Below are 24,444 nucleotides of genomic sequence, written 5' to 3'. Positions count from 1 at the left end.
TTAAAATTACAATAAAAATTCACATCAGTGGTCGTAAATGGAAAAAATGATGGTAAAACTGATATGACAAAAATGTGAAAGATTGAGGACACGAACGATTTAAAAAAAAAAAGGACGAAAGTGGCAAAAGCATTAAAAATTATGGACCAAAAGTGTACCAATTATAGGAAATCAAACCAGAATTGGAAGAAAAAAGAAACTCATATGGGGGCCATTTGGTTCGAGGATTATTAGATTGCTAGAAATATTAGAAATGATTTGAATATTGACCTGCTAACAAAAATTCCTTGAAAAATATGTCGAAAAACGAAATTTATTTCGTTTCGAAAGTACATTGAATTTATGAGAATATAAATACTAAACTAATATAGTAATTTTATTCTTTAAGTGTCGTAGTGTTTAGTGGGAGAAGGAATTTCGAGTGGATTCTGAGACAACCGGAGAGTGAATCTCAACCGACGGGACATTTCCACCTGACAGCCCATTAATCCACGTTGATAGGAATAAAAATCCATTAAAAGAGAGAGAATATACGACGGAAATTTAAAATCTACAAAATTTCCTAACATTCCCACGAACCAAACTACCCTTGTAATATATGAAAAATATATAAATTGACATTTTCATTTCCTTTTTCTTAACCGAAAAATTATAAGCTTTTTATTTTGATTTCAGATAAGATCTTATATTATCCTACTCAATTTTTTCGTCTTACCTAAAATGACGGTCATTTTTCCACCTTCTAACGAGATAGCATTGTTACTTAATCAAAGCATTCAAATATATTGAAAAATAAAAAGGCGGAGATCAGAAACCCCGTAACTTGGTGTATAAATGGATCGAGTCTAAAGTGTATTTTGTCCTAGGCTAACCCATTTAATTTGGTGTATATAAATGTGTATTACAATTAAACACCTACAAGATGTTGCAGGACTAAGCAATAAACATAATTATACACCATAGCAAACATAATTAAGACATTTAATAAACTGATATTATACTACTAATCTATAAGCATAAAATTTATATTCCCGTTCGCTCAAACAACAATGTCGGAGACATCGATTCTTATGTTGAAACTAACCCTCAGCTGTTGTAATCATGCCCACAAAAGAAATCAGGAATAGCAATCAAACTGATCATTGAAGATCATCCTTTACTCCATATCTTCTATTAAGATGGCATTGACACTGACGGATGAAGCATTTCACGTCTTCTTAGTAAGATCTTCACTAGAATAAATGTGCATATACGTTACTTGTGTCTCTACGCTATAAAAATTTTGATAGTATACCGCACATAATCCTACTACCCCACAGTGAGGAATTATGTGCCCCTATAACAAAGACTGACATCGATTGAGGAAAGATAACAAGGACTGTAAGGACAAGATGAATAAGTGACGTCTTTCTCGAAGCAACTTACAAGAAGCTATCCAATTTTGCTTGTAGATCCGATATGGAAATCATGTTAATGATGTTCTGTCTCTCCTCGGGAGAGTATTCTGCATTTAGCAAGGTCTGAACTTGTACATGGGCTTCTATAATATTTGTCCTGCATTAAACATGTCAAAAGGAATTTTCATATCAAATCAAAAAGATAATAATAACAAAAGAATAAGCTCAATAGAAAGTTATGAGTCTAAATGGGAATGTAGATGCCAATCTGGATGATAAATTATATTGAGAAAACATCTTAGTGAGATCTTTCGGAGAACTGAGGCTAAACATTAAAGAGGATATTAGCATGGTAACCAAACTTGGGGATCTTGTGCTTTCTCCCTTCTGTAATTCTGTTTAATAGTCATTGTGAAATAGATTTTCTAAACTATAAATACATTAAACCTGTTTTGTTCAGGTTCCCTTGTGCAAGGCTGCTTGGTTCAGACCTATCCAGTGGATGAACTAGATGGTTGTGTCGACTTTGTACCGACACTATATGCATTTATGCCACGCCCAAGCTCCAGACAGGTGGTATAGCTAGTTAATATTCAATACAGACAATCTAGTCTGCTTCTGATAAGTGGGGAATCGGACAAAGACTACTACAATATGTCATGTAGTAATCTGACAGCATTCCTTACTTGATCGGTTTGAAGAGTATCGTTCGTGTTGATGGGTTCTGAAGATAGAGTTTCATCTTGGCCATCACCGGGGGCAACTCTTGTTCAATAGCATTGGCTACCTGTTTCAGGAAATGCAGACTTTAGTTTCCTATTATCTTGACAAAGTTCACTTCACAGCCCAACAAGACCAAGTGTTGTAATAGACCCTGCTGGTATTCCTTTGCAAAATAATGTTAACCCAGAACACGTAATATTCAGAAACCACAAAATTGTGCAGCATCAATCTAAAATACTACTGGCATATCGTGGGCAAGTAAATCTGCAGGTTTAGATTTTTAAACATAATTTCAAGATGTTCACTTTACCCAAAGCCTGAAATGTCGCAACTTCTTAAGAGATATTCTCAGGACCAATTCAAAGGACTAATTTCTTATTAGAATGTTAAACTGAACTAGTTTCGGCACCTGAAACTCCTGCCTTGCTTTTGGTTATTGGCAATTATAGCCCCTTCGGTAAAAAATGAAGACTTGAGTCCGGACTGTACTAGATCAAAAAGCTAAAAAATATTAAGAACCACAAATTTTGCTGACAATTTAAAATAGTATTAATCCAAGATACAGCCACAAATATGCATACTAAGGTACACGGAAAAATTACACAACTGCCCCCAGATCTCCTGGAGTGAGGACAATTTACCATCTAACCTTTCTTCAGGGAGAACTTACCCATCTCACATCCATGGACTACTAATATAACCCCATCATTAATTTGATTCCATGGTCCTTTCAGGGGGAAAAAAAAAAGAGGTAAAAAAAGCAAAAAAAAAGAAAGAAAAATGAGCAATAGCCATCCACAAAACAGACTGGGAACTCACCATGATGCGTCTAGAACTAGAGCGAGATTCTGATGGTTTGTGTCTTTCAGCAAATGCTTGAGGCCACGGGTGTTTCTGTAATTTAAATGTTTTGGTCTTCGTATTTTATGGTCAACAGACGGGAACTCACCATGGTGTGTCTAGAACTAAAGCGAGATTCTGATGGTTTGTGTGTTTCAGCAAATGCTTAAGATCACGGGAGTGTCTGTATTTTAAATGTTTTGGTCCTTGTGTTTTATGGTTAATCAATAACTAGGGCTATTTGGTCTCTCAGCCAAATTTTAAGCAATTTTCTAGAAAATTGTATTTTGTGAATGTGGCAATCGTAATTAACATCAAATGGTTCATTGCACTTCACATGCCTCCTCGACTATGAATTTGCCCGGGACTTCAACAATGACTTAAACATCAAACCAATTGCTAATTGAAAACTTTCACAATGTTTATAATGACACACCCTACTACTTTACAGATTTTAATTCATAGAATCAAGTAATTTGCCGAAATGCCAAACAAATAGAAAATCAATTAACTGATTTGCACACATACCTTTTCAACAAGTTCTGCCACCTTGTCCGGAGTAGCAAAAGCTTGTTCCTTGAGTGGTCTTGCCATGACAGACTGCAGCTGTTGACTCTGACCACCTGAAGACACAGAAACCTTCACAGCAGTCACCTATGAAACCAAATTTAACAAGTCAATACCATTTGTTATCGGGTACTACTACAAGGCAAGGGAATTTGGAGTTCATTAAGCAATTAAAGAAAATTTAATTCCTTAATGAAAAAGTGAAGGATGATAACCTTGGTGACAAATAAAAGCATGGGATCAACAACTAGTTTAGTGACAGCCATAATGAACTCCTCACAAGTGGCCTTTAGACTTTTTTCTAGTTCCTGCAAATAAATCCTTATTATTAATCATTTACAGAACAAAGCAGCAGCGGAGTTGATTAAGATTTAATATTAACCAGAACTACATTAGCTATCTGATACAAAACTGTTTATGTCATTAAACGATTTTCTCAAATGTATGTGCTTAAGAGGGTTAGGCTCTTAATCAACACAGCAGACTCCTTTGAATTATAGAGCCCCCACTACTACAGATCTGCTTAAGATGAAGCACTATGACTGAAAAGTACAGAATCTAAAGTTCAAATTCGATGTTCTTAGCGTCACAAACGCAGTAACTCCTAGGCATTGCCAACATTAAAAATAAAGAAAAAAATAACCAAGTACGAAGAATGCAAGTAATGAACAGTTTTACCTCTAGAGCTCAAAGGTTCATTTTTAAATATACAGAATTTAGCATGTGAACAAGCCCCTCATGGCCCTATCTACACTCCATTCTGGAGACACTTACTAACCCAGTGTAAATTTGAAGGGAGAACAAACCTTCTTGGCATCTATTTGACTTTCCAAAACTCTGGGAGATAAGGTCCTTGCCAATGATGTGGAGCGTGACCAGTCAAAAAGTGAGGCTTGACCTCTAAGAATTCGTCTTAGATGTTCCTATATATAAAAAGCTTAATGAGGATTGAGGAAACCTATAATCATGGGACAATAGAAAGTAGAATTTTCTTCAAAACATTCAAGCATCACACTCTTCTGTAACCAACATGAAAGAGGCAAATTGAGTCAGGGAAACTGGAAAGCGCCATGATGAGCTTCTCTTCATAACCAAGTCACATCAACTACAATCCCAGATAAAGAAGCTATGCAGCTAATGACAAACAATAAGCAATTTTTCTCGACTAACGTAAAGCTGCGCCGAAGCATCCAATCCATGCATCTGTTGTTCATATTGAGGTTTCATTTTCATTTCATCAGTAATGCAGCAAATGATAAAGAAATAAGCTTCAGTACTGACAGATATAATGATTTCTTTCAGGAGGAAGTGTCTTCGACCGAAAAATTATAAGGAAATGGCACAAAAATTTGTGGAATTTATCAGGCAAATAAATATAATCTCTATCCCTCCACACCCCCCTGCCCAACCCCCTCTTCTCCCCCTTTCCGCTGCAAGATGTTGAAGCTCAGATGAGTTGTCTTTCCTCCAATCCATAAAACAAAATATAAACAACTAAATAAATAAAGAACCAACTATTGGTATCATTTCATATCATAATAAGCAAATGGAATTATTAGTAGCTTTAATTTGTGAGACATAGCAGCCATAAGAATGTGACAAAACAAACTGGAAAAGAGCATCACTCTGGATGTTACTCACCAACAAATGTGAAAAATCAAGCTCCTTATGAGTCACTGAAAATTCTATATCAAATGGCGCAATCTGAAAAAAGAATTTTCAAAGTTTATTTCTCAATGAAGTCACTCAATAATGAAATACCATGTAATTAAAAAGTGAAAAGGAATAGAACCTGCTCTCTCAAAATCAACAAATGCTTTATAAGGAAGAGCTGCCCATCCATAGGTGATGATCTTTTTGCAATCTGTTTGCTTGCTTTCTATAGCACAGAGGAAACAACTACCTCAGAAAAAACAACTTATGATGCATACCGGATACACTTTCAATTAAGACTCTGATAGACAAAATCATAATCAGAAATGCAAACAGAAGATTCTTATAGTATCAACAGCTTTTTTACTACTTCGAAAGTCATGCTCCCATATGAAAGTGTAATTTAGCTTACCTGGATAGATCCTGAGCAAAATTCTACTGCTTCCTGTATAGAACAATATGGTACTCAAGAAAATGTCCAAGATTATATCTACAAAGGGAAATTTCTTGAAAAAAGGATTGAAGGTCCAGTACCTGTGCTAAACCAGTGAAAACGGCAGGTTCTAAGCATTGGTATAACTTTGAAAGGCATGATATAGTTTTCTCCAGCGGAGGGTACCAAGCTTTGTATACATCTGTGTTTTCCTCAGCCTAAAGATTGAACAGCAAAAACCAAATGCATTTACAGCCAGCAATCTTACATAAAGAATATAATATTCAAATGCATATGACATAGATCGGAACTAGGATCGTAGAAATTTCAGAAATGGAAAATTAAGGTTAGTGACATTCTGTATTAAAGAAGACCTCGCTTTCCGTTCACTTTTGAGTTATCTAAACATTCATATTAATCACATAAATATTAGCTATGACAAAACACATCAATTAAAAATAAGCAGTCCAATGTTATAATTGAGAGATGGATCCATACAGAAGTAGCCGTAGATTCAATTGCAGCAGCAGATTGCTCTAGCTTTGCAGGATAATCCAAGTCCTCGTTGAGAGGAATGTAGTTTGCTATCTAGAAATGAGAAAAGTAAAACTCTTCAGAAGATGGATGAGCATCTATATATATACATTGGATAAAAAATCAACTGAACCAAATTGTCAATGACGGAAAGAAAAACATTCATCTTTCTTTTTTTGGCTAACCCGGGGTGTCCGGGCTTCGCCCGACTAATCCCCGAGGCTCCGTGAACCCCCAGCGGCGTATGGAACGGGTAATCACGCCAAAGGCGCTCCGGTGACTCCAAGAGGTTTCGAACCCGGGATTGGGTGGATACTTAAGCTCCTCCTTACCACTAGGCCAAACTCCTTGGAGTTGAAAAAAAAAAAAAAAACATGTCGAGCAAATTCAATATGCATCATTTTCTGATCTCTGTATCTAATATAAGCCGTATCCATAAGATCGCTGACCTAAACCAATTGAAAAGGAGAAACTCAGAAAAGGATCACAAGCCCATTGAAGGCAAACCAATTTTAGATGACGAAAGGAACTGTTTCTCTAACCCTAGCCACAAAATACAAAATATAGGTTAAAACTTTGGGAATGCCCATTATTAGAAACATTAGAAGTCCTTAGCCATAAATTGCAATACCTCGTCACGGATATGTGTTCGAGCACGGAACGTCAACCGCTCATGAACATCTGCTAAAATTCTCTCTAGCGTAGGACGCAACCCGGCCAATGTTTCACCCCGTCTACTGACCTGCTCCCCCAAAACTTCAACTTTAAGAATATCAACCAGTTCACATAGAAGATCAATATTTGTTTCATGGATAAGCTTCGGGCGCAGTGTATCGTAAAGATAAGTTGACCTGCAGAAGCCGGCATTATTTTTAAATATACGAAGATTCAGTCTATAACAAGAATCATTTGCAAAATGCATAGTGTATAAGCATCACGTAAAGCAAAGCAGAGATTGTTAGATAATGAATGAGCTACAAAACAGTTTTATAAGAAAAATGTCAAATAAGAATTTTGTTTCTGGGCAGCAAAAAGAGAGATTGTTTTAGCTGCAGAGGAAAAATACTAGGGGGGCAGTGATACTTCTGGTTATAAAACAGAAAGTACAAAAGTTACATATTGATCTTCAATGCCTGTTAACCTCTGTCAGAAATAAAGTTCTCACAAACTTTCCATAAACAAGCTCATTTCTTCCATATTATTCTCCATACTCTTTATATATTTTCCAACCTATTTGGCACGTCCCTCTACTGGATGCAATTTTGGAAAGCTCAATCAGTAGGACCCACGTAAAATGATTATTAATTCAATGATTTTCTATTGTTGAGTTCTATACGTTCCATTTCAGTCCTATCTAAATTGCCTTCAGATCCGCCAGAGCATTTGCTTCTCAGCAAAAAGACGGAAACAATAAGCTGTAGGACATGATTCTTATAGCACAACAGCATTTTTTTTTACCAACACGTTAGAGAAACAAATGAATGGAAAATTTCTTCGACTTTGAGATTAATGATTTTTTTTCCCCAATATTCCCATTTCATCCCATTCCCACCCTACCCAAAAAGTATCATAATGAAGTTGTCATTGCTGTATGGAAGTACCACATATGGGTCTAGGCCTAAGAGCCAGCAAGAGAAGCACATGGTACATTTATTAGAAATAACTGCCTGGTAAGCTTTCATGGCACAAGAGTGATTGCAGAAAGCAGGTGGTTCTTGTTTAAGATCTTCTATTCCCTCAAATAGTCTCATAGGGGGGGGGGGGGGGGGGGGGGGGGGGGGGGGGGTGGGGGTGGAGCCCTCATTAAAAGGGAGATACAAGTGTTCTATTCATCAGAAATTACAGCCTCATAACCTTTCCTGGCATGAGAGTGCACGAAGCATGTATTGCTACTTAACATCCACTCCTTCAAATAGCCTTATACTAATTTAATTATTAAAAAAAATTCATAAAAAAGGGATATTTTCTTGTAATGGCAGAGAATTTAGCTGAAAAGAGAATGCCTCGTTTAATTATAATTTAGATATAGAATGGAAATATGAAAAGATAAAGGAGATCGGAAAGTATGAAAGACTCACAGTGGATCTATCAATGGTGCCAAACTAGAAACATCCTCCACAGAAGACGGGAAAAAGTGATCAAAGAGCTGATGCTCCAGTTGGCAGACCTGCATTTGGCAATGAGTTGGTAAAATCTGTTTAGTCAGGTATTTAGTTTTATTTCTCATTAAGAAATGTCCACAATCCATTGCAAGCAGGAAGATGCTGGTACGACATAGTCTTCATTTTCATATACAAGGAAATGGGAAAAATAATTTCTTAGTTGCACCATATAGTTATCAGAATCCACATTAAATAAAAAATATAAAAATCTTATAACAATCAAGCACATGATGGTTCATTCAAATTGCCAGGTGGAACGAGACACAGCATGGTCATTATGCCTGTGCAAAAAGTATCTTAAAGGACAGCGTGGATGAGAAGTACATTATAACTAGTATGTAAACCTGATCATGACAGCAGGAGGACCATTCCTGAATTTCCAAAGAATACAAAAGTACCAAATTGAGGAAGCTATCTTGCTCCTATAAGAGATTGCTCTCAATACATATTATTGAACAATTCAATTGTACTAGCAGCGTGAAGTCAAAGTTACATATTCAAAAAAATTAAAACAATATTGTGAACCCAATAGGGTTGGCACGGCAGTTGAATGGCATGGCTCCCTTTGTAAAGACCAAAATACCCCTCGCTATAATTAAAAATAAAAAATTGTCTTCAAAATTATATATCACATTAAAGAAATGAGATTCTTCAATAACACAGTCCAACTCATGCAGATAGTGTGAGCAAAAACCCAAACCACAACAAAATAAATAGAATCGTCCAAACTAGTTCTCTAATAGTGCGATTCTTTTGCCCAAAAGAGGTTCGGTTAGTTACTTATTATGTTTGGTTCGGCAATCATGGTTAACCAAACTGAACCAATTTTTAAATAATTTTTATAAAAATAAAATAAATAAAAGAAAAAATTCCAAAGAAGTAGATAACTCATAATCTTAATGAATGACATTGCCAAAAGTTTTGTATTACATTCTCTTGAGGATCTCAACAATGATTTTTCTTTATCGTTGGCAAAAATCCAACAGAACCAAACCGCACCCAATCCTACATGCAGGGATACTAGTACAATAAAACATGGTCCAAAGAGTCGTAAGATATCAACAGTATCAAACACTACATTTTCCAATTGCCAACAAGTTCAAGGAAAATAACCAACTATTATTGACAGAGCACTGGAACAATGGATTTACCTGCACGAGATAGGCACATCCAGATCTAGTTAATGACGGGAGGGCCTCCTTTTTTGCAAACTCAGATATGCGTTGGTGTACAATGCCTCTTATCTATATAAGAAGACAACACTCCTGTGAGACAGCCAGTAAATAAACTGTGAAAAAAAAAAATTTTAAATCATCATCGCACCAAGGAAAGCCGCTGCTCGCAATACAATCTGTGGCATTCAGCAAGGATTTGAGCATATTCTTTCCTTGACGATCTACTTTCAATTTCCTCAAGCACAGGCTTTAGCTGCAAAATACTTTTAATTGTTAGCTAAAAAGAACAAAATACGAGCAAATTTTCTATGCCTGTTTTCATTACTGTGAAACCTCAGAAGACTTTAAAGGTGTTAATCTCAGTCTTCACGCCCTACATAATTGTTGGTACTATGGCTGCTGTTACCTCTGTTGCAGCTGCCTTGAAACGGACATATATGACAGATGCCTCTACACCCTCTGTTACAGTGGCTTTCCCACTAGCATTGGCTCGGATAGCAGCCAATACCTGGTGAAAGGAAAGAAAGTAAAGAGGAGTGCATAAAGGATTCAATTTAATAAGGAGATCAATGATTGTGGTACCCATCTACAAGTTAAGCATATACTGCAACTTACCTGAGCAGAAGCACCTTTAAGAACGGTCAGGACGTGTGAGCGGATCATGCCAAGAGCTCTAGACTGTTAATTCATGTAATCAATTATCAAATGATTAAAAATTGTCAATGGGAAAAAAGTAAGTAGAGTAGCAGATGAAACTGCAATTGTAAGTTTTGACCCAAGAAACCCATCAACTTAAATTTCCTAAAGAAGTGCCTTCCCATACCTGTAGTTGGCGAAATTTAACCAAATAGATACCAGATTCAGCATATTGTGGATTACTTTCAACATACCTGGAAAAAGGCAGACAACAAACATAAACATAGGGGAAAAAGGAAAATTGTAATTTCAGGCAGTATTATGCTCTAAATTCACCCAATATTTATGCATACACAGTACAATTATAAACTGGGAAATCAACTGTATAGACAAATGGAGAGATCATTGACTCACGATATGCACTCATCAAGCCTTTTAAGAAGCAGCAGGAAGTTTTCATTTCCAACAGCCATGCTTGGAGAATGAAAATTGCTAGCAATCTGCAAGTGAAATACAAAAATAATTACTGGAATTCCTATATAGCAAAATTTGAAGGGAAGCACCACTGGCAGAATAGCTGGAAATCACTTCATGCACTGTAAAATATGTGACATCTGAACTACTTAGCATACAGAATAATTTGGTTACTCTATATAATACAAATGTATTGCATTACAAGTTGCAAATACAAAAGCTGGGGTCTCAGACAGCGTCAAGCACATGTCACAGAGTTGTGTAAATAGTGGACATACATAGAGATACTGCAAAAATAAAGTAATTGTGCCATGTTTAGCCATATCAGAAAGATAGTAATCAAACCTTACATTCTCCAATTCATCAAAGTAGTTGAGCCTGCTTCGAAGCGCTTCAGCAAACTCAATCAATCTTTGCTTCTCTATTAACTGCAACAGCAACAAGAAGATTTTTAGGACCAACTAATCCTGAGGTTTCATTTTCATGTGAATGTGAATGTTATGATGCCATATTAAGCATATGTCGATACTTGATAAACTGTAGTTTGCAAATCAAAATGATCAGAAACGATATTTTGAACCTCAAATCCATGAAAGTGAAGTTAAGAGGGCAATGATTACCGCCCAGAATAAAAACTTGAGTGTTTTTAACATGTTAAAGGTAATTTAGACTTTTGACTCGTTGACAATTCTCTAAACCATTCAAACGTCATTACAACTATACCATGCGGTCACAAGCATCATGAAGTGTCTTAGTTTTCGTTGCCACTGCTTGATGCTGCAACTGCAGTTCATTGAATAAGTCTAGGGTATCATCCACCTGCAAAGAATCGCAATTGACATACTGGCAATATGAGAAATCTGCGGGTAATTAACACGCTGGGAAAGTGCAAGTGGAAAGAGCGTCGACTTTGTGGATAGCCAAAAAATGAATAACCTGACGAAGAATGTCATCACATGTTTGTATACGCTCTGTCAACGTATTGACATACTGTTGATATTTCTCCTCCGTCTGAGAAAAACAGAGAAGTAAGATTTTATTACTAAGTACTTGAATATTACACAAAGTTTGTTGGCACCACCTTATTGCCTTTTCATCTTAAACATAGATATACATATGTACTGGGCAGCAGAGTATGAGAGCTAACCTCAGATTTCATAGCTGATTCAAGATCTGTAAACCATTTGTAAAACTGCACAACAGGAAATGGACAGATAAATATGATCAGTTCCGTCATGTCAACATTCAAAACTAGCATCAGTATATAACCACATTGCAGAACACATTAGAAAGCAATCCAATTGCAAATTAGAGAAAACGCAGTATGCCGCTAGATCCAACCCAATAACCAGACAGAGAACCTGAAATCACATGCCAGAGACTCACTTGATTTGTATTGACCAATACTGCATCAACAGCTTCAGCTTCTCCAAAGTTGCCATCTTTTGCTGATGCGGACAAACCATTTTCCAAGCCAGTACCATTTTCCTGCGTCTATGTGCTCATTCAAGTTAAACTGAGGTTGAACCATCAAATGCAAGGGACCACCATTTGATCGAAAAACAAAACCTTCCTCATATGATGTTTCAAGGTGACACTAGCGGGGCATGCAAGCGTACTGAAAAGTACTTACCAAGTTGGCGGGAAATGGCCGCTCAGAAACAGCACGGGACAGGGACACAATTGCCGCTTGCTGTTGCTCAGTCAATGGTGCATGCTACACATGAAAGGGAAAATTAGAATTAGGAACCACACAAGCAACTAATTGAGCGAATCTTCATCAAAAACGGTGAACATTGTCTGAGATCCGGTCTCAAAAACCGTACACTCTCCAGGCAATCGCAATCGCAATCGCCATCGCTATCGACACAATAACAAAAAGGCAATAACAAATTTCACGATTGGCCGCAACGCTACACCAGATCAGGAGCTTCCTATCAACAGAGTATCATGGGAACTAAAGCACAGAGTCAAACATGAAGTTCAATATGGTATGGCAGAGAGCAGATCGAGAATTTCGCGTTATTAGTCGAGGAATGGCCCATCCATGAATAGACATAGCACATCAGAAGTCAGGCGGCGGAGGAGGAGAACCAGGGAGGAGATGAAGAATCGCAGATCGAGAATCAAAGACAAGACGAGATGAACTCGAGCTCCCTGTGCAGAGGCGAAAATGAGGAAGTACCTGTTCCCAGGTCGAGGCGAAGTTGTAGCCCTTGGAAATGGCGCCGGATTTGGGGAGAGGCGGCGGCGGACTCGCTTTCGCGGCCATGGAATAGGCTGTGAAGATAAAGCTCAGTCAGTTTAGCTGCATAAGCTCCGTTTGGCGGGGCGGATGAATGGAAGACGGAGGAGGAGGGGACGGAGGAGAAGAACCAACCAGACGGATGATCCGATCTTGGATTGATTAGTAGTCTCGGGCCTGGCCTGGCCCGACCCGAGATTTCGAAAGGAAGTCCGGTTGATTCGGCTTGTTTCTAACGTAAAAATTAAAAAAAGAAAAGAAAAGAAAAGAAAAAGACTTTACTGAATAGCCTTACTTAAAAAAAAACCCTTAATAGTCTATCCATCTATATATCTATATATCTACCTATCCTTTTTTACTTTCTGGAAAGATACACTATATATCTACCTATCTATCTATAATCTAAATCTGTCTATCTTCTATATATTATCTATTATGTACTATATTATTATTATTATTATTATTATTACTACTACTACTATTATCATTGTTATCAGAACCGGACCGGACCGGCCGGTTCGACCGGTCGGACCGGGAATCGGCACCAAGTCCGGTCCGGTTCGCCTAAAAATCGAAATGGCAGCTTTGAACCACCGGACCCATTGAACCGGCCGGTTTTAAGTAAAATTTCATTAAACCGGCCGGTTCTATGGGTTTTTATGGGTTTCCTATTTAATGTAAAAATTGGTTGGTTGTGTAAGGATTTGAACTCATGACCTCTTGCTTTTCATATTAGCATACTACCAACCAAGCCACCACCACTTTTTTGTTCTTTTAACTCTACTTTTAAGTACTTATTAAAATAAAATATTTATTTTGAAGTAATAAATATTAAATATAGATACTTTCTTATACTATTGTTATATTTCTTTAAAATCATCATACTTTTATCTTAATTATCATAATTTTTTTAATAATATGAATATTTATTTTATTTTAAATAAACGAGCGGTCCGACCCATCGAACCCCCGGTTGAACCCATAAACCCATGACCCCGTACCCCTTCCGGTTCATCATCCGGTCCGGTTCTGATAACACTGACTATTATTATTACTACTACTACATACATAAGTAAAGTGGAAGCATTACGAGAGTCGAGAAATGAGATCGAGAATCCTAAGTGGAAGCATGTCGAGAATCCTCACAGAGAGTACAATATTTTTCATATTTTCGCGACTTTCTTTTGTTTTTATAATATAAAATTATAATATTTTAATTTGTGAAAAATAATTTAAATCTATACATTACTTAACTATAAAGTAAGTAGTAATAATAATAAAATAAAATATATATTATAATAATATAATAAACTCCTATATATAATATATTGTATTATAATATATATTGTAATAATATATACGCCTACTTAACTATGAAGTAACTAATAATAGTTTATCTATGTTCCTTCTTTACTAAATTTTGCCATGTAAAATAATAAATTTGAATTAATTTTGTCATATTTACTTAATTATAAGGTAAGTTTTACTTTAACTATGAAAAAATAAAAGATGAGTCCTATTTGAATCCTTAATTCAATTTTATACTACATTTTGTAAAGTATCTAAATAAAAATTCTTATTTATGGATCTTTAATTAGCCAACAATACTTAGAGAGAGAAGATTATATGTAGTCGCCTAGGATAGAAACCAATAAAATGAATTAATCTTTGAATGTTCTTTTATTATAGATAAGATGTACTGATATGACGGCACTATAAATGCCGTTCAAAGAGTATATCATATATTTTTCCAAGAGAAAAGTCGACAAGTTCAATGTAATATGTTACATTAAATTCAACTAGCATAAATTATTAGGGTAATTGCATCAGTGGTTCAAATTTTTTTACAAATATTACAATATGATACAAACAGTTATTTTGCTACTTAATGGTACACAATCTTTCAAAGTTGTTTCAGTATAGTACATACCGTCATCTCGCGATTAACGCCGTCAAGCTGACACTGGCGTGGCTCACTACGTGTTAGTACCTTTCTGACGTGGCCGAGCTCAATCTTTCAAACTGTTATATGTTTTTGGTGGAACGTTACATGATAGTCAAACTCTTTTGAAGTTATAACTTAGTAGTACAAAATATTTTACAGAATATACTTAATAGTGTAAAATGTTTCTTTAAGTAACTTAAGAGTTCACATTGTGACGGCTGAGGACATAAAGGAGCGAGAGGGAAGAGAATAGGCAGAAGAGCGAGACTGAGCTCGTGAGCTCGGGATGTAGAGGAGGTGGGGCTACTCTTCGACTTCCCTCCCTGATCTCATTCTCCAACCACTCTTTCCAAACTTCGATTCCAAGAGATCCCCCACCCCCGATTAACCTAACAAAAAAAATCACAGAAGGAACAGGGAGAGAGCAAAGAAGGAAAAGGGAGCATTGACACTAATGAGCTGCCACCAGCGACCCCACCTTCTTCCTTTCACCAAATCTAATTGTCTGTCCGACAACCCGCCAATTTGAAATGGGGTTGGTTATTCAACAGAGTTGGGGAGACCGAGATAGTCAAAACCTGGCAAGTTGTAAATTTCTCTTGAATGCATAGTAATATAACTCTCAAGCTTGGCTGTCAAGCTCAATCAGAATAGGCATCATCATGTATATCCATATAAAACCAACCTTTCTATAAGGATCTGGAATAGACAACAAAATTAAGCTTAATCCCGAGAATCTATAAAGGAATATATGGCTTCATCGGGTCAAAAAGACAACTTTCAGCAACCTTCTACTTGTTGCATGCTAATAGAACACACAATATAAGCATTCTGTCTCTAGAAACTTACACGAGAATTACCAAAGCATCCTTCTATCATCCTCATTTACACGAGAATTTCTTCTTCCTCCTAGCTTGTCATCAGTTTGTCCACACCACACTGATCTTCTGCTCGTTATTGACGGCTTCGGCTTCTTCATCCTCCCCCTTTCCTCTAACTATAATGGGGCCTTCAACCCGAGCATTTGGGCATCAAAATCGAAGTACAAAAGCTTCGATTGAAGCCCTAGTTTTTCGATTTCAAGGCATAGTGGGTTTGATTTGAAGCCCGAAGGTTTCAATCGAAGCCCCATGTGCTTTCGATTGAAGCACCACTAAAGCAGAATCAGGGTTCCGTGAATGAAGAAGAAAGAAAAAGATGATGGTCCGATGGTGGTAGTCGGGACGAAGGCAACGCTGCTGCCTCTCTTCTTTTTCCTCAATCTTCCTTCCTCAACTCACGGGCTATAGGTAGGGAGAGAAAAGAGAGAGTGAGGAGAGAGTGGATAGAGAGATCTGGGTAGGGAGAGGAGAGTGAGAGACGTGAAAGAGAGAGAGAGAGAGAGGATAGAGAAGAGAGAGAATGGACAGATAACGGTTTGAAAGATTGAGCTTGGCCAAGTCATAAAGGTGCTGACACGTAGTGAGTCATGTTAGTGTTGGCTTGACAGCGTCAATCGCGAAATGTCGGTATGTACTACACTGAAACAACTTTGAAAGATTGTGTACCATTAAGTAACAAAAAAAACCGTTTGTTCCATATTGTAACATTTGTAAAACTTTTTGGACCACTAGTGCAATTACCCATAAATTATATGCATGTAATTAGAAATACGATTATCAAGCAAAAAAAAAATACGGTTCCTCACGAACAACTCTAATGTAAAGTGATATCATGCATTTTCTATTCTTGAACATGAATATTAAATTGTCAAAATTTTTAAATGTTTTACAATAATTGTATCAAATTGAAATAAGTTTTACTTAACTATAAATTGCAAGTGTTAAACCTAATGAGATAACCGAAATTTGCTCCGATAAAATTCAAACTTTTATGCCAACGAAAAGGTATTTAAATAGAGATCATTATTGATAGATCATAAATGAGCCAACTGTTGGGAATTGGTGTATGCCCTAGAGGCAATCTATAATCAGTTCTGTAATATGATATTTATTTCATTATAAAACGAGGCATTTCTGTTATTGTGTAGATTGCACTAAATATGATTTTACACAATAATGTCCTTGGAATAGTATGTTCAATAGGCATCAAGTGTGACTTGATTGTGAGATCCTATAATTACCGAACATTATTCCTAAATGTCCATAGTCAAAGTATTATCGTTAATTAGGACAATGATAATACGGTTAGACTAGTGTGGGTGTTGATTGATGACCAAGTCTCACAGGTCATGGATATGGAGATATCAAATCACACCACATGGGTTGTTACGTGACTGTCATTAGCATATCTCAAAGTGACTATAGTGTAATGGTTCTTTGACTTGAAGTCACCATGGATTCCTACATGTAATGTCGTATATTTTGATACTGTCAAACGCCACCGTAACAGGCTGGTTATAAAGATAGTTATTGGGTATACCACAAAGCATGGAAAAGAATGTGAGTGACCAAGATAGGATTTGTCCCTCCTACGAAACGGGAGCGATATCTCACGGCCACTTGGTGGTTAAGTCTAAAAGTGTATGCATACCCAAATGAGTCGATATAATGATATCGAGCTCATTTGTTCTGATAGACTTACCCGGTAAACCAAGAAAAAGAGATATTGAGTCATACAAGGATGCAAGGTTTTCAGAATCGCGATTCTAGGTAGAATCGATCGAGGGTCGTAGAATCGTGAATCGCGATTCGAATCGTGAATCGTAAGATTCTACCTGTAATTAAAAAATAGCACACATATATATATGTAGCATACTTTCTGCGTAAAAAAAAGTCAATCCTTGTTCAATACTTTCTGCGTAAAAAATGCTGAACACTGGGCAATAATTCACAAATTCAACCCTCAGTAACTCACAGATTCAATTTCAATTTCAGCAATTTCAATTTTATCGATTCACGAATTGATTAAAGCTTCAACCATGAATTAAGTTCAAATTCGAGAACGCATAGACAAACAATCCACCAACTCGTTTCGGCAAGCAGAGCCACACATACACATAAATACAGATAATTATATGCCGAATCTGCATACACACCCGGTCCAAAAACTGGAAAATAGAGGACCGACTTGTCCCAGAAAAATGAAAACGGAGTAGCATATGCATCCTTCCGCAGGAAGCGAAGCTTAAGCAGAGAAAACTAACCGAATGCAGAATCGAAGAGGACAGACAGCAGAGCAGAAGACGAGAGGGAAGACGGTTATGGGAAGACCCAATTCCAAATCAGGCGAAACAGTAGAATTAGGATTTCGGGTGTTGCAGAAAACCGATGCGGTGAAGCTCGGACTGAAACTCGGAAGTCGGAAGTCGAAACTTCGGAAGTGAAAGTCAGACTGAAACTTGGAACTGGAGATGGCTCGGAAGTCGGAGAGAAACTCGGAACCGGAGATGTGAGCTTGGGCTGAATCGTCACAGAGGACCACCGGAGAGAAACTTGGAATCGGAGATGTGTTAGGGTTGGGGCACTCAATTTCGCGACTCGGGGAGAAAGGGGATCCAGAGAAGAAAGGGGGAGGGGGGGTTGGGGGAAGAAACTGCTAGGCTCAGGGCAAATGGGCTGGGCTTCGACCCGACTCCCACCGACGACCCGAATGAGGCCTGGGCTTTCCCCGTGTCTGGGCTGGATCCGGAATCGCAGAATCGGCCCGATTCCGCGATTCAAAGCGCGATTCAGTTCCGATTATGCATTTTCCGACTCACCTACCCGAATCGGAATCGGATGACTCCCCTTGAATCGTAGAATCGTACGATTCTACGATTCAAATCATGATTCTGAAAACCATGCAAGGATGTCATCGACCATGCCTTGGGCTCAATAGAGATATAGAGGACAAAGAGATTATATTACATGGTAATATAGGTCACGAGGTTCATCGAGAAATTGACTTTTCGATTACTTGAGTAACAGTGATGCATTGCTAGATGCCGCTCACTGTTTGTAATATTGAAATAGATATTTCGATATTACTATCAACGTAATTGGGAACCTACAGGGTCACACACTACGACTAAATTGACGAGATATTTTGAAACAATAAAATCGTCTAATAGAGATTAGATGATTTATGGTACGACTAATTAATCGGATATTTAATGAGATTAAATTTGTCGATTAATTAGACTCGATTTATTAGATTAAATGGACCAAATTGATGCACGATTAATACGGTGACACATGGCAATTTGGGATCCTTAAATCCCTTTGTCCCACATCGGTAAGGAGACTTGAAAGTCTCCCCACTGATGCTTATATATATGTGTGCATGTAAATGTACATAGATATATACGTGTGCTATATATATACATATATGCATAAGCATATACATACATATGTGTGTGCGTGCATTAATGTGGGGAAATTCAAGTTGAATTGTTCAATTTGAATTAACCTCATTAGTCTGAAAATTTCGGGTGTCGCATCGGTGTTTCTTTCGAGTGTTGGCCGCTAGCACCGCCGATCTCGAAGACTCGTCGACAAATTCGGTGTGGATACCAGTAGAGGCGTCACGCGTGGGACGCTCGGTCGACAATATTAAATATTCCAGGTACGCTTTTATTTACTCTTATTCTTCTAGTAGGTCTTGAAATTAGTTTCACGGGTATGAAATTTTGAATTTCTGTTTCTTTTCGCTTCCGTTGGCCCCGTGAAACTAGCAATCAACTAGAAAGGAGGATAATGTATAATAGTTCTCAATGGCAACAATGGGCAGGATTAACGTAACTCCATTGTAAAAGCTGACGAAGGAGAACCAATGCGAGTTGCTTCGAACGGTTCATGACTTATTCCGCTTAAATAAGATCTCGAGTTTAAGTCTTTGTGAATGCAGAAAATCCACGCTGTAAGAGTTTTTCCTCTTAGTGGACCAACCCAATTAAGCTAGATTAGTCATGGACCAATTGGACTTTCGAATATCAGAATTCACAGAAAAAAAATAACTGGCGAAGGGATACATTATATCCTAGTTTATCAGTGATGAACTGCCGCTGCAAGTTTTACATGCCGGATGATTGGTCTGGGATATGAGAGTAAGTCCAGGTCGTAAGGAAAGAGCTCGGTACTTTCTGCCAGCAGTTTGACCCTTCTTTCTAGGTCAACAAAACCAAAACTTGCAGCGGTAGCTTCAACAAAACCACAAAACAAGGGTTCAAACCTTTCCGCCACAAAATCCTTTTTCCTCCAAAAAGCCCTGATAAAAGTGAGAAAGTGACCAAATTTCCAGATAAATCTTCTTACAAATATTTGAAGTGTGGAAAAATGGGTCACACCAGGAGGTATTGTTACCTCCACAAAAAGATTCATCAATTGGAAATTGATGAAGAAGCAAAAAATCAGGTCTATAACTTGTTGGTAGAGTCTTCTAACTCTGATATAGAATTTTCACTTGACAGTGAGGAAGGCCTGCAAATGGATGAACTTGGTTGGTCATCTGATGAAAAGGAGGTAAATATCTTAACCAAAGATAAGGAATTCCTGCTAGAAATAGCATACCAAATCCCTAATCCCCTGTTAAGAAAACAATACCTTGAAGAATTGAAACAAGGAAATCTCGAACAAGAGATAAAAACCCAAAATTACAATCTTTCTGAAATCCTTAAAAGACATGACAAAAGACGAGCTTATAAAACCTTGTTTGATGTCCAAAAGGAACTCGAAAACTTAAGGAACGAAGTTGATTGCATCAAATTGGAGCAGCAACAAAGTTCCTTAATGATCGGTCGATTAGAAGAGCTAATCATTGAGGCTACAAAATCCTCAGTGACCTCTGGTCAAAATTTAATGGACCAAATTGAAAACCCAAAAGAAGTTCTGGATCAAAAGCAAAAACAGATTGATCGGCAAGAAGCCCTAACCATGGTTGGTGAAATCACTGCCCAGAGATGGTTAACCAAAATTACGCTGATCATAAACCATGATTGGAAAGTTGATGCAACTGCTCTGTTTGACACAGGAGCAGATGAAAACTGCATTAACGAACAAATCATCCCTACCAGATTCTATGAGAAAAAAATTGAATCACTATTCTCGGTTAGTGGTACCAAGCTTGACATCAGATACAAGTTGAGCCAGGTAGAAGTTGAACAAAATAGAGTCAGGTACAAAACATCATTCTTGCTAGTAAGGAACCTTCACCATAAGGTCATATTAGGCACCCCATTCATTCAGTTGCTGAAACCATTTCTAGTCACTAACACAGGAATAAAGACGACTAAGCTGAACAATAAAATAAATTTTCATTTCATTTCTGATAAATGTATTTACAAAACAGACTAGCAAATTTTGCGTAGGAAATGGACGTAGAATCTGCTTTCGAGTGGTTACACCATTGGCTGTACCAGCTGTTGCAAGATGACAGTCTTGAGAAAATACAAAATAATATACAGGATGGAGAAATAGACTGCATGGATCCACAACATCTGTGCTCTCATCGATCATCCTGTATTCCCAGTGTTGTGTGCTTACTTTGACAGGCACTGCAAGGACCAACCTCCTTATGGCAAAAATCCATGTCATGAGCACATTAACAACACACTAAAAACCAAAGTTGACTATGAGTTGGTCATTGGTCATCTGATCTTACAGGAGCCTGTAAGGGTAAATTTAAACCTAAATTTGGGATAACATTTTGTTGCATATGTCTTGCAGGAAAATGGCTACTCCCTAGTTTAACTAGAAAAATGAAGAGCCCTCTCTTGAGGAACAAAATAAATGGAATTTGCCTCTGAACCCAAAGAAGCAATTCCAAATAAACTCCAACCTGACAGCTTGGAGGCCTGACCCTAGGCAACAACTCATCCTGGATAATTTATGGTCATCCATGAAGAATCTTAAAACGGGTGAGAAAACCATGAATGCATTGGTCCTCCACCTCGAGGATCTATGCAACAACAGGGCATCCTTGCAGTAGGAACTCTGTTTCAAAGATCAACAGCTGCAGCATGAGCTATCCCTCCAAAAGGCTCATACTCGAGAATTCTTTCAAAATAGGTTAGTCGAGTTTGAAAAAATTACAGAGTACTTTGTGAAAACGCAAAGAAAAAACAATACTTTGAATGAAAAAATAAAAGAGAGTGAAAAAAGGAGAGCTCATCTAAAAAAAAAAATGAGTGTTTCAAAAAAGAAATTGAAAAACTCAAAATTGAAAGAATAAAAGTCTTAGAGCTTCATGAGTCTTGTCTCATTGAAAGAGACACTCTTGAAAAAGAAAAAAGAAAAATCCAGTAGGATTTGGAGTCATCTTCTCTAGCCAGAAAATCGTCACATGATCCCTCAAAAAGTGTGACAGGAGATCTCTTTTACAAAAAACCCACTGAGGTCAGCCTCAGCAGAATCTTCCCACAAGTGGGAGAAACCTTATTTTTATCAAAACTCCCTAGTGACTTAGTCTCAAAAATTTCTGAGATTAGCAACTAGGATTTTTCAGCAAAAATGATTTCTTTTTTCAAAAAGTCCTTCAGCTCTGTGACTCTTCTAAAAAAGGAACTGACGGATGGTTTTGGAATTGGGAAAGAAAAAATCGTTTTCAAAGTGATTTTTCAAAACCTTGCAACTTGCATGATCAGGATGATACTTTTGAAAGAGCTAATATCTTGACAATGGATGGTTGCAGGCATATTTTGGATTTCTCCATACCCAGAATAAGCTTTTATGTTTTCCCCCTAAAAATTTGTTTTAATAAACACCATTTTGATCTTTGTGAACTTTTGCAATACGAGATTCTCAAATCAATGATCCTAAAAACAGAAGATGTACACAGAACTGAGCTCCAATCCCTTTTCGGAACAAATGCTTGGAGTTTAGTCACAAAAACACTGAGGCGATCCGCTTGCCTCTCCATCAAAATTGAGTCCACTCTACCGGAGTGGATCTTTCCAATGCAGGTTCAACCTGCAATTCATTACATTTTTATCTCTCCAGTAGATTCCAAAGGCATACTCCCTCTGGAAGCAAAATACTGGCCAGGTGAAGATCACATAATTCTACAAATCAACAAATGGCGAGCTTGGGTCCAGACAAAAGAATGGCATTGGCATGATTATCCAGAGCATGTTCTCCAGTTCTCAGGCAAAAATCAGAAGGTATTCCTGCATATTTCTCTGATAGACAAACCTATGCAACCAGAGTTCAGAACATCTCATGGACGATGGTTGGATGTGTTCGAGAAAGAGAATGTTGCTGCCACTGTAAAGGGCAGTGGTTGGACGCCTTCGGATTTATCGCGGAGTGGGGCCAGCACTCTGAATTCTGCAAGTCATAATGTAAAGCATGTAAGAAATATTATGTATTTACATAATTAAGGAGATAATATCTCAATTAGGTGGCCCTCATGTCATACAATATATTCTGTGATTTGAGTGAAATATTCCATATCTTGTGGATTACAGTTAATATCTTTTTGATAGGAGGATATATAAGACAATAATATTCTGAGGGGTCCCTAGCTCCTCCTAATTAAAAGGGCCCGTGTCTCCATCTAGACGTCCCATACAGAGAGGTTAGGAGTTAGAAGACACTTTCAGTTTTATCTGTTTTACAGGTTCATCGTGTAACACGTGGAAAATCATCAACGTCATTAAAGCAATGGCTGGAGGTCAGTTTACTCTGCTGCGTAATTTATTGCTATTAGATTAAATATTAATCTTACAGTTGGCATCAGAGCCAACCTCCATGCCATGCTTTGATGCTATAATTGTGCTTGATGGTTTTATAGTATCATGCAATTAGGGTTTGCGATTTACCTGTCGATTAAGGTTGATTAAATTTGATTCATGCAATTAGGGTTTTCAATTATTGCAATTGTTGTTTGTATTATGTGAATGATGTGAATTTAGCCTTAATCGGGCCGGATTAGGGTTAATTAAAGTTAATTGGGTCGGATTAGGGTTTCAATGGGCGTCTGTGGTCGCGGTCAGCCCTTGGGCTGCCGAAGGCAGCGGCCGCAGAGCACTTCAGCCTTGCCAATGGCAAGAGAAGGTCGCTCCAGTGGGACCACGAATGCTGGCCTGCGGTCGCAAGCCCAATATCGGGCGCCAGCAACTCAGATCAGACCGATCGTGGTCCTGGAACCTCGATTATTTGGTCTGCCATCGAGTCCCAGCCATGGCGGCGCGATTGTGGATAGCCGAGGGTCGTGGGCTGTATAAGCGGTCATGGGTCGTCGAAACCGTGGCCTCTAGCTTTCGGTTCCAGTCCGTCCGAGTCGGGATCATGATTTTGGGATACGGCTTCCCCAGTTCGTGGTTACCGTTCTCGGCTCCAGCTCAATCCCGAGCCATCCCGGTGCTCCTCGATCCCGTCCCTCTTTTCGATCACTGTCGCTCTCCCGAGCCCAAGCCTAGCCGACGAAAGTTGCGGCCAGTGGCGCGCGTGCGTCGTCGTTGTCAAGCTGGCCGTGATCGGCGAGCATGGTGGCTCTCAGGTTCTATGGGAGGTGGCAGCGCTAGGGTTTTTTTGGCTTGGCGTGAGGAGTCGGGTGGAGAAGGTGAAGTTGACTCAGCCCAGGTCGATTTCGGTTTCGCCCGATCCAATCTTGGCCCGTTCCAGTTTTAGTCCGGCCCGAGTTAGTGTTTGGGTTTCGGCCCAACTGAGCGTCCGACCCACTTCAGTCCTTCTGGGCTGGGCTTGGGCTCAAGCCCATTAAGTCAAACTCAGCCCAGTTGAC

The 24,444-nt window shown here is 38.1% G+C and overlaps 1 protein-coding gene across 3 annotated transcripts; it reads right to left on the bottom strand.

The window, feature by feature from the left end:
• Positions 1-980: 980 nt before the first annotated feature.
• LOC116196048 (conserved oligomeric Golgi complex subunit 3) lies at positions 981-12,981 on the bottom strand. 3 transcript variants are annotated; one of them, XR_004154749.1, is made up of 26 exons: positions 12,780-12,981; positions 12,228-12,311; positions 11,981-12,088; positions 11,742-11,786; positions 11,531-11,605; positions 11,318-11,413; positions 10,945-11,022; positions 10,535-10,620; positions 10,308-10,374; positions 10,100-10,162; positions 9,891-9,992; positions 9,633-9,737; positions 9,461-9,553; positions 8,226-8,314; positions 6,779-6,998; positions 6,112-6,201; positions 5,715-5,831; positions 5,593-5,625; positions 5,320-5,406; positions 5,169-5,231; positions 4,334-4,450; positions 3,743-3,835; positions 3,489-3,614; positions 2,530-2,603; positions 2,084-2,184; positions 981-1,554 (listed from the first exon to the last, which is right to left on the bottom strand). XR_004154749.1 is itself a non-coding variant. In XM_031525565.1 (25 exons), exons 1-25 carry the CDS (start codon positions 12,864-12,866, stop codon positions 1,422-1,424), a joined length of 2,358 nt encoding a protein of 785 aa, XP_031381425.1. In that variant the 5' UTR covers positions 12,867-12,979; the 3' UTR covers positions 981-1,421. The 3 variants fall into 3 exon arrangements, 2 of the variants coding, with proteins under 2 accessions (XP_031381425.1, XP_031381426.1); XM_031525565.1 differs by lacking the exon at positions 2,530-2,603 and having other exon boundaries at positions 12,780-12,979; XM_031525566.1 differs by lacking the exon at positions 981-1,554 and having other exon boundaries at positions 2,083-2,184.
• Positions 12,982-24,444: the final 11,463 nt, after the last annotated feature.

The sequence above is a fragment of the Punica granatum genome, chromosome 2, assembly GCF_007655135.1.
Source record: "Punica granatum isolate Tunisia-2019 chromosome 2, ASM765513v2, whole genome shotgun sequence".
Lineage (NCBI taxonomy): Eukaryota > Viridiplantae > Streptophyta > Magnoliopsida > Myrtales > Lythraceae > Punica > Punica granatum.
This window is presented reverse-complemented; position numbering and strand designations above follow the sequence as displayed.

What these genes read in the sequence shown, in the direction of transcription:
- LOC116196048 (XM_031525565.1), bottom strand. Translation starts at nt 12,866, where the DNA reads ATGGCCGCGAAAGCGAGTCCGCCGCCGCCTCTCCCCAAATCCGGCGCC. An exon ending in TATTGGTCAATACAAATCAA is followed by an intron (nt 11,787 to 11,980) that starts GTGAGTCTCTGG and finishes CCTGTTGTGCAG; the next exon opens with TTTTACAAATGGTTTACAGA. An exon ending in AGGCTTGATGAGTGCATATC is followed by an intron (nt 10,375 to 10,534) that starts GTGAGTCAATGA and finishes GCCTTTTTCCAG; the next exon opens with GTATGTTGAAAGTAATCCAC.